This window comes from Asparagus officinalis, chromosome 4, assembly GCF_001876935.1.
Source record: "Asparagus officinalis chromosome 4, Aspof.V1, whole genome shotgun sequence".
Taxonomy (NCBI): Eukaryota; Viridiplantae; Streptophyta; class Magnoliopsida; order Asparagales; family Asparagaceae; genus Asparagus; species Asparagus officinalis.
Window position 1 is genome coordinate 129,732,907 of NC_033797.1, and position 10,583 is coordinate 129,743,489.

The 10,583-nt window shown below is 37.5% G+C and overlaps 2 protein-coding genes and 1 non-coding gene across 4 annotated transcripts in view; 1 reads left to right on the plus strand and 2 right to left on the minus strand.

The window, feature by feature from the left end:
* Positions 1-2,125, plus strand: part of LOC109838591 (probable methyltransferase PMT13) — a 14,468-nt gene extending 12,343 nt beyond the window's left edge. Inside the window, 2 exon segments of the mRNA XM_020407023.1 lie at positions 636-731; positions 1,596-2,125. Of these exon segments, the coding sequence (XP_020262612.1) occupies positions 636-731; positions 1,596-1,818 (319 nt within the window). The 3' untranslated portion in view covers positions 1,819-2,125.
* Positions 4,039-4,111, minus strand: TRNAR-UCU. The gene has a single exon. It is a non-coding gene; the product is annotated as a tRNA-Arg (tRNA).
* LOC109838593 (RHOMBOID-like protein 3) lies at positions 5,086-9,987 on the minus strand. 2 transcript variants are annotated; one of them, XM_020407025.1, is made up of 5 exons: positions 9,689-9,987; positions 6,411-6,574; positions 5,994-6,157; positions 5,648-5,898; positions 5,086-5,512 (listed from the first exon to the last, which is right to left on the minus strand). In XM_020407025.1, exons 1-5 carry the CDS (start codon positions 9,853-9,855, stop codon positions 5,401-5,403), a joined length of 858 nt encoding a protein of 285 aa, XP_020262614.1. In that variant the 5' UTR covers positions 9,856-9,987; the 3' UTR covers positions 5,086-5,400. The 2 variants fall into 2 exon arrangements, with proteins under 2 accessions (XP_020262614.1, XP_020262615.1); XM_020407026.1 differs by lacking the exon at positions 9,689-9,987 and adding an exon at positions 6,873-6,939.

Consider the following 10,583-nt stretch of genomic DNA (forward strand, 5'->3'; position numbering starts at 1 on the left):
GCCCAAACGAAAAAAAAAATCACCACAACACTTACACTGTTAACACAGACCCTCATGGCATTATCCATAATAAAGAAGAAAAGTGTGTTCGCCATTCTGAAGACGGGCTGATTCACTGCATGGTAGCAATTAGATTCTCCTAAAAGTAATTTTGTGGTTAAGAAATGCGATCTATGGCGACATGGGCTGTGGTCTTCAAGTAAAATAACAAAATTATCAGGTTCTTCAAATAGGGAATTTAGAAAACTGCCAAGTTTAAATATACATCTAGAATATCAAAACTAGTAACCTGTAGAGGGTCGTGAATCTAGATTACCATAGTTCTGCCCTTTGTTCCCTTTTTTCATTATCTGGGAAATATTTATTGTTGTACTTGTACTGCAGTAGTCTTGTACCTTCTATGTGTAATTAAAGCGAGATTCACTTTAGCTTCTTTGCATTTCATATATGTGTAGATTAATTTTTCTTCCGATTTAGTTATCAAATGAGTTTACATCCAATGGCATCTGTATCAATTACTAAATGAGGTTGGGTATGAGAAGTTATGTATAATGTTTCCTTTTGTGGTATTTTTTTGGGAGCTTTCATTTATGGTTGCATGTTGATGGTAACAATATTTCATTTCATTGTGGTAGGTGTGAGGCTTTCTCAACTTATCCTCGAACCTACGATCTAATCCATGTAGCAAGAATCAGCTCACTGATGCGAGATCCGGTATCTGGTAGGGCCAGGTATGTGTGTTCCATATTTCCTTTTTTGCTCCCGCTGCTTTGGTTCCTATTTCAAATAGAACATGTAAGCTTAACAGTGGCACTAACCATTAACCTGGTCCCACAATTTGAAACTGTAGTTATGAATCTTTCTTGTTGATCATAGTTTGAGCTTAATTTTTGCAATTGGCTATCGAGCTAATGTCATCACCTGCTTGGTTTATAAATGCCATCATACAGCCTCTTCTTTGTTCAATCCTATAAAACATGCAAATTCCCAGAATCAACAAGATTGCAGGTATATATTGGTTGCAATGTATATGGACATCAGATGTTGAGTGAACTTTTGTAACTGTCAGTCTCAGTCATTTCCTGCAAGTACATTTACATTTTATCCTGTTGCTCGGTGCTGTAGAATGCATTTCAATCCAACATGACTTTTCTTCTTTCCTTTTGTTCTATATTCTTATTCTTTAGCGATTTGTTATCCTTTCTATTCTAGATAAGTTCATTTAGCCTGCTTCCCGTTAGAGGTTTGTATTAACTCATACTCCGAGGAGAAAATCTTCATGACCATAATGATTGCCCCAAAATTTATTTCCTTTATCAGGAAAATAAATTATCTAGAGGACCCTTTACCGGAAGTCATATTGGGAGGGAAGAGCCTTACACTTGTCTCAGCACCAATCTTAAGTTGGGGATTGCATTGATTCTTGTATTTGTTTCTCTGATTCAATATTTTGTTAGCATTGACATCAATGGACATGTTAATTGTTGTAACTAGTTTCATCTATTGTTTGCACTAATTTTTAATTGCGAGGGGACGTGTCTTGTTCTCCAACGTCAATCATATAACAGACTCTTTTTTTTCATTTTAACTTCAAGGTGCAACCTTGTTGACCTAATGGTAGAAATGGACCGCATTCTACGTCCAGAAGGAACTGCCGTAATTCGTGATGCACCAGATATAATAGAAAAAGTGGTACGAGTTGCTCGTGCAATTCGATGGACAGTCAAAGTGCATGAATCCGAGCCTGAATCTCGCGGAGGTGAAAAAATCGTCATCGCTACCAAAAAATTTTGGAAGCTGCCTTCAAACTCTCAGTGATACCTTACATTCTTCCTTTTCTTTTTTCTTGGTTTTTCTCTTTACAACGTGGTATGAATAGGAGAACAGGATGGGGGCATGAAGATGCAACCACTGTAGATATTCTTTACCATTACCATAGAGTGAAATGGTAATAGAGGATCAATCTCAAATATCAATGTAATTTTCCCCCTTTTGGATTAGTAATTTGTATTTATTGTTGTATAATGAAGAGGGAACAGATGAAAGGTGTTACATATGTAAGCCCTATATTTTACATTCTGATGTTTAAAAGCAGAGGAGCTGGACTCTTGTTCATATGTATTTATTTACGTTGCCCCAATGTGTTTTTATTAAGAGCTTTGCTATAGGGACCCAAAATATGAGACCAATAGAGGGGACAAGTGAGATGTCCCCCTCCTATTGGATAATGAGTTGGTCATCATTAATAATGGCCAACTCATTATCCAATAGGAGGGGGACATCACTTGTCCCTTCTATTAGTCCCATATTTCGGGTCCTTGAGGAATTTTTCTCTTTTATTAATTATCTAGGTTATCTCTTAAAAAAGCATTGTTAGGGAAAAGTTAATATTATTGCTCCCATGGATTATTACAGTAAATACACAGAACAGGCATAGAAATTCTTCATGTGTTAATATCAAGTTGGGGCCCCGATTTTAATTCTAACTGCGTAGGGCTTCAAAAATTTAAGTGGGTGTTGTAAAATAGAGTTCGGGTGAAATTTCCACTCAACTCCATGCCTATGTTTTGCTCAACAAGGATATTTGGAGAGAATTATCTAACAGTACTATTTTAAAAATATCTATAATCTATACTTCTATACTAATCTGGAAAGAAGGTGAAAACTCCTATCAACTTAAGTGGATAGGAAATAGTTGTCCACCAAACTTTTTATTCATGGATCTTACCTAGGGATCCTTGCATGATATGAAGAGACTTTTATATTAATAAATGAGTGGCTAAAAAGTTTGGTGGAGAACTATTCCCTATCCACTTAAGTTGATAGGAGTCTTGCTCCCGGAAAGAACCCCTTAGAGGTAGGGACAAAATGGATGAGTGGTAGGTAAACCACGTTTCCAATTGTTTTAAAAAGGGTAAGATTGTAATTTTACAAGGAAAGATTCCCCCCACCACCTTTTTATTTTAGAGTGGTACTATAGGCACACCCTTCCACCACACCTTGGGGCACACCCCTCTCACAGCTACAGTGCACGGGACCCATTTTAGATTTTTAAAAAAATCTAAAGTGGGCCCCGTGTACTGTAGCTGTGAGAGGGGTGTGCCCCAAGGTGTGGTGGAAGGGTGTGCCTGTAGTGTTATTTTTTATTTTATTTCTTTTAGAACATTCTATGTAATTTTACAAGGAATGATTTGTTAATCTTTTCTATTCCCTTTCTTTCTAGAACATCGTATGCCATTTAAATATCATAATAAAGATGGTGCCGACATGGTTGAATATCTTTTTAATATTTTACGTTATAAAAGATACAAAGAGAATAAATATCCATAAATTAAAAGACAAGGTTCTAAACATATATTTACTACAATTTATTTACACTAATACATAAAATAATGAGGACAAGATAATTAGAGGAGGATTTCAATTTCAAATAAAGGGATAATCTCTTTGAAAGTGTCACTCACTATCTCCTCCTACTGTTAAATGTACATTCTAAATAAAATGATAATTATTGCATGTTCTTTTCGAATGCAAATAAGCGAAAATAATATGTTTTCATATCACGTGCATTTGCACTTGTCGATATCTAGTATTATACAATGAACATAGTGGGGGTAGTAAAAGTTAGATGATGGGTGGACATTTTCCTCCTTCCTCGTATAATTTGACGAATGGTAATTTTGCAAGAGAGATTTTTTTCCTTTCCTTTATTTTCATCCTTATGTCTCGAAGATTCTAAATCATGACATGGTAATAGAATTTGAACTCACATGAGTTAAAAATGGATTCAATTGATAAATACCAGTTAAAGATATATTTTCTATGCAAAGATCCATAATAAAATTGTATAAATTAAATCATCATCAAACTATTAAGTGAAATGTAAGACTAATCATATAAGCGAATATTATTACACATGCATCGCACGTGTCAATGTGTTAGTTAGTAGAAAAGAAAAACAAAATATGTAGAGAGGGAGAGGGGCAGAGAGAATTTAGGCCTAAAATAATAGTAATAAAAGCTAGAAATTAACATGGACATACCCGGTGGGACTCGAACCCACAATCGCCTGATTAGAAGTCAGACGCCTTATCCATTAGGCCACGGGTACAAGGGCATAGATGCATCCGCGTATAGCCCAATTTATTTGATAATTATAGCCCAATGTTACATCATCAAGAATAATTTTTTTTATTTTCCTTTTCCTTTTCCTTTTTTTTTGATGCATAATAATACAAATCCAGACGACATTGATTACTTGTCCTTCTTCCAACGAGTGAGCAAGACTTAAACAAAACATTTAAACACATTACATAATAGCTAACGAATTTAATTTATATCTATTTTATAGTTGGGTGCGGCTGTCAATTACCTGTAACTGGTCTGTAAATCAATAGCAACACCAGAAATATACTCTTCTGCAAGTTATGCGTTCCTGCAGCTGCATCATCAAGAAAGGGACACAGAAATCTTACAAGATGAAGTAAAAGGTGCAGAGATCACCTTTACGCCTCGTTTGGTACGCGGGAATGGACTCAAATGAGAATGGAATAGAAGAAGGAATGGAATGGAATTAATGTGAGAATGGAATAGTCATTCTCATTCTCACGTTTGGGTGTAATTTATAAAATAAAGTGGGAATAAACATATTTTAAAATTGTATATTTTATTGATTCTCATTTAAGTGGGAATGCCAATTCCTTATCATTTCATTGGGAATGCTCATTCCCACATAAAGTGGGAATTGATGAGAAGTAGAAATGAGCATTCCAACTTTAAAAAAGAGGGTGTGTTTGGTAGGAAGGAATGAGAAGTGAGAATGATCATTCCATTCCTCCCCATTCCCACATACCAAACGAGGCCTTACATTTTAGAATCCTAACTGAGTGAGATTTTGAGTTTCAGTATCAAAAATAAGAAATCAAACACAACAAAATACTTTAACCTACCATGGATCTACAATGCATATATGGTTCATGACAATTCTTAGCATTAAGAAAAACAAAGAAAGAAATTAAAAACATAAAGAATGCAAACCAAACAAGCAGCAGCAGCAGCTGAAACCAAACATACAGGGGGGCCAAAAAAAAAAGGCAAATAGATGCATATACTTTACTCGAGTCCAATATTCATTTACATAGCCCAACAAAGGGAAATAAAGTACAGAGATTGTGAAAGAACATAAACGTACAAAGAATGTTTGCTAATGATACAATGCGTAATCTGCGTGATCATTCAATCGCACCGAAACATCCAGCTACCCGCCCGGCTATTTACAAATGAATTACAAGTATAATAAATCACTAAAGCATAGAAACATTTCACAAGTTCTCGAAGGAAAAAAGCAGCAGGATTTTTCTCCTCCTCTTCGGTATGATAAAGAGAGAGCATAGTTGCTCTTCAGTTCCCGCAACTCCATCTTGATGTTGGTACACAACTGAGATAGTGACACCAGTGGCAGTGATCGTTACCACTCTCTCCTCGAAATAGCATTACCAAACCAACAATAAATCTGGAAGGGGGAAAAAAAAGTAAAAAGATGGGTGAATTCCCCTTATGATAGCCAATCAAACTTGTGTTCCCTGGATGACCAATTAACTGCAATATTACTGCATAAAACGAAAGCATTTAACGGATGGCTTCTTACCCTACTATCAGCAACAAAAGTGCAATCACGCATAGTACATACTGGTACGCCTTGTGCTTGGATTTAACCTGGCTGGCAGGAGGAAGGTTCCTGCGTTCGATCCAGCCAAACTGTGGTCGCATCAATAAAACAAAGCCTAGAAGGAACCCTGTCAGGAATCCTCCAAGATGTGCAAAATTATCAACATGCGGCAATATTCCAACAGCCAAGTTGATCACGATGATCACTAGAAGGGTGAAAAGGGCTGCAGCCTATTAAGCAAATTAACCGATCCAACGAAACAAATGAACCAACTATTTGGTGAAGTAACTGAAAAACTGAAGGAGGGACGGGGTAATGAGATTACCTTGTTTGTGTAGATAGTCCAGTTTGTAAAAAGTTCTGATAGCATTGCACCAAGAAGCCCAAATAATGCACCAGAAGCACCAACAGAGATACTGTTCCTAATAAATAGAGATGAAAGGACACTGCCACCGAGTCCAGAAATAAGGTAAACTGCGCCAATCCGAACTGCAAAATGCCCAGTGAAGAACGATAAGGCTAGTGGGAAATCAAAACTACAGCATAGTATATGCATATCACCAAATAACTTGAACTAATTTAGTAGCTAGGATTCAGTGCTCCTATTGAGGGATAAATAAAAACACTAGTCTAAACATGATCTATCTTCATTTTCATCAAATTAGTGACCAAGTGATTGAATTGTACTTTAATTCACAAAATACAACGATAAGCAATTTTTTTTATTAAGAATAGAACTTACTGAATCCAAATTGCTGCTCAAGGCGGACTCCAATGAAAACCAAGCTTAGCATATTTGCCAACAGATGTACGACTCCTGCATGCAACCAGACACATGTGACAAGCCTCCAGCCTTGATGATGATGGACCACTTTGTCCCATTTAAGCGCTCCCATCTTCTCCAAGCTGAAATATAGGCCAAAACAGTTTTCTTCTTTTAGTCCCAGCTGGTATATGAAAGGGATTTTTTTTTAAAAAGACCTTTTTTGCTAAATAATTAGCAAAATCGACAAGTTTGCTAATTATTTAGCAAAATCGACCTCTTTTTGGCCAACAGGCAAAAAAGAGGTCGATTTTAAAAAAAACAGCATGTTCGAAACATACGGGACTATTAGTCCCGTATGTTCTAATGTTCTAAAACCACAGACAAAACATACGGAACTACTAGTCCCGTATGTTTTGCTTCTGCTTTACAAATCCGTACTTTTTTTTTCTACTTTCCCAATCCTGCGTGATTCGCCAGGGTAACCTTACTTGCCCTTCATCCGCGGGGCCCACCCATGTGACTCCACTCCCCACCGACGCAAGCTGTCTTCAAATCATCACATGAATGTGATCGGCTCACTCTCCGTTAAGCTCACCCCCGCCAACAAGTGAGAAGACCTGCAGCTTCGACGGTGTGACCGACGCGACCGAAACCTACAAGATCCTTGTTGCAGACGAGCATGAGCATGACATCTGCGAGTCTGTCCTTATCAGCAGCCCAGACGGCTCTTGCCAAAACATTGTCCAGGGAAGGGAGAGGGCTCAGGTGTTCCTCACCCACAACAATGGCATGGCCTCCGACACTAGGTTCGCTAATGCTTTGGGTTTCAAGAGGAAAACTCCCTTTGCCTTCTGTGCTCAGCTCATGAAGCAGTATGAGGAGGTTGATGTCTAAATGAAATAGATTTGTTTCTCTTGAGAGATTTCTACCTTTGATATAATACTAGTTCTTGTTGTGTGAACTAATTGGAATTGTATTTGTTTGTTAAATTTGGTACTATTTTGGTCACTCGTTTGTGGCTGTAAAACAAATTATTATAATTGTTGTTAAATTATTGGGTTGGAATGTGTTGTTACTTTGGTATTTCTGATGAAATTTTGATGATATTGTGCATTGTGTATTAAGCGTCAGTGGGGAGTGGAGTCACATGGGTGGGCTCCGCGGATGAAGGGTAGGTAAGGTTACCGTGGCGGTTCACGCGGGATTGGGAAAGTAGGAAAAAAAACGTACAGATTTGTAAAGCAGAAACAAAACATACGGGACTAGTAGTCCTGTATGTTTCGAGCAGGCTGTTTTTTAAAATCGACATCTGTTGGCCAAAAAAATCGATTTTGCTAAATAATTAGCAAAATGGTCGATTTTGCTAATAATTTAGCAAAAAATGTCTTTTTAAAAAATATTCCCGTATATGAAACTTTCACTTGAAAATCATCAATGTACAAGAGAATCAGAAACATATTTGTACATAACTAACTAGAGCAAGTTCACATTGTCACATTGAACTATATCCATGATCGTACAAATAGAATGGTCTTAAAGAGAGATCATACCAACAAGCAGTTCTTTGTGAAAGTATTTCCATAATATCAATACCAATATGCATACAATTTGGCCAAACATTGTGCACACACGCTTGGTCTGATAGTAGATTGTTTTAGGCCCTTGGTATTCTTTTTAAGAGTCAAAACCAAAAAGACAAGTCTTCTGACAACTTATGAAAGAGCTTTCACAAAACAGAAAATCCCCTAGAACATAGTAGTAGCATAGAACAAAAATTTCCAATTTAAATTGAAAATTCAAGCAGAAGCAAATGCGGATTAACTAGGAGCCTATGAACTCCAGGAATTAGTATCACCAACTGCAATTTGGGTTAATTTTTGGTGAAACTAGTTATTGCATATCAAGCCATTACTAAGTCAGTGCTAATATATTCCCCGGGAGGCATATCTCCCAAGAAAGTGTTATCAGCAGCACAATAGTGAGGAGCCCAGGTTGGTGGCCACTCAAAACACAGCATCAGTGCTCAATGTGTTCCAAGCATGCCCAAAATCAAACTATGATGCAGTTCATGGATTGCTGATATCAGGAACAATGATTTCAAGGCGTCCAAGATGAAGCGTGGTTAGGGCACAAGCCAGTCGAAGCCGGCGTCAAATCTGCCTCTCATGTTCCATCAAACTTCAAAGCTGAATAGAGTTTGTGACAGTTTATTTTCATATAACATAAATGTACAGCTATCGCCCGTATTATTTCTAGCTGTTTTTTTATTCGAAACTTCATTATACATTTCAAAATTTTTGCAAGACCCCCAGACTCCCCTCTCTTAGTCCCGTATATAATCTCCTGCAAAGCTTATAAATTATTCTCATGTTTGATAATTCAGATATGCCCTCCAACCCTTCATTGGTCGAGTAGCTTCGGTAACGCCTACCAGCTATCACGCATCCTAATTCAGAATATAATGACTACAAAAAATCAGCTCGCCAGCCGATCTTAATTCACCAAAACAAATTTTCAAATACTCAATAAGAACAAAAAAAAAAAAAACTGAAGCGTGGTTAGGGCACAAGCCAGTCGAAGCCGGCGTCAAATCTGCCTCTCATGTTCCATCAAACTTCAAAGCTGAATAGAGTTTGTGACAGTTTATTTTCATATAACATAAATGTACAGCTATCGCCCGTATTATTTCTAGCTGTTTTTTTATTCGAAACTTCATTATACATTTCAAAATTTTTGCAAGACCCCCAGACTCCCCTCTCTTAGTCCCGTATATAATCTCCTGCAAAGCTTATAAATTATTCTCATGTTTGATAATTCAGATATGCCCTCCAACCCTTCATTGGTCGAGTAGCTTCGGTAACGCCTACCAGCTATCACGCATCCTAATTCAGAATATAATGACTACAAAAAATCAGCTCGCCAGCCGATCTTAATTCACCAAAACAAATTTTCAAATACTCAATAAGAACAAAAAAAAAAAAAACAGAGAACAACACCTAATATAAACTAGTAGTGGACTTGAGCCCAGAACAAATTGTCATCTGAAGAACAACTTCCATTGTATAATTTGGGCCTCACCGACGAAAAACACGTCGCCAAATTATCAGTTTGTAAACTTTCGAACTACATTGAAGCAAACTGGGGTTTTTTTTTCTACTATCGACTCCAGATCTACTCAAGCCTAGCACAAACAAACCAAAGATCCCAACTTTAAGCGAGAGAGAAATTTAAAAAAAAGATTAAAAAAAACTCACGTGGACGACGCAGGGCCAAAGAGGGGGTTCTCCCTCAGCGGCTGAAAGGAGAACCGATGGAGAAAAGGAGCAACACAAGAACCAAAGCGGTCGGTGCTATCGTGCGCCGGGCAATTGTTGATCCCCATGACAACGACGAACACGGCGACGTTGGCGACGACGATCATCGGCACGAGCCCGCCGCCGTCGCCGCCGGCGGACGCTTCCCGCGCTCGAGATCGAAGTTGGACATGATTTTTTAAAATTAGGGCTTGAGAAATCGACGAGAAAAGGTTTGTTTTATTTTTTTTATTTTTTATTTTTTATTTTTTATTTTTTAAGGGTTGATTGAAGAATGGAGGAGTTAAAATACAGAGAGTTTTGTTGGTGAGAGCGGTTGAGTTCGCAGACGGAGTGGTTTTATGAAATGACGGATTTGCCCTTGGCTTGATGTTTTGTTGAAGCTGGTAACTGCTTTTTGACTGGAGGTGTCGGCCGTAGGAACCGCGTTTTTGCAGTAGACCCCGGTAACTGTTGGAATTGCATAAATTTCCCAATGAGTTTTCGCATTTTGTAGATGACACCATGAGGGCATCAATCCGTATTTTGCGTTGACGGCACATTTAGATCCTAAATATGAACTGATGTTATCATGAAGGTCATCTGTCAAAATGCAAAAACTTATCCAAAGTTTTCTACAGTTCCATAGTTACTGGGGGTTTACTGTGATGTTAGAAGTGATACAGAGTTTATTGCAAACCCTCACGCGTCATTTGATCTCGAATCAAGTGAGAATGAAATAAAATAAGGAATACCATGTAATAAGTGTAGGAATACAATGATTATTTTTATTGTCATATTTGATTGTGATTAAGAATAAAACAGGAATGAGAAAATTGTTATTCCCACTCGTTGT

What these genes read in the sequence shown, in the direction of transcription:
- LOC109838593 (XM_020407025.1), bottom strand. Translation starts at nt 9,855, where the DNA reads ATGATCGTCGTCGCCAACGTCGCCGTGTTCGTCGTTGTCATGGGGATC. An exon ending in TTTGGCCCTGCGTCGTCCAC is followed by an intron (nt 6,575 to 9,688) that starts GTGAGTTTTTTT and finishes CCTATATTTCAG; the next exon opens with CTTGGAGAAGATGGGAGCGC. An exon ending in GGACTATCTACACAAACAAG is followed by an intron (nt 5,899 to 5,993) that starts GTAATCTCATTA and finishes TTTGCTTAATAG; the next exon opens with GCTGCAGCCCTTTTCACCCT.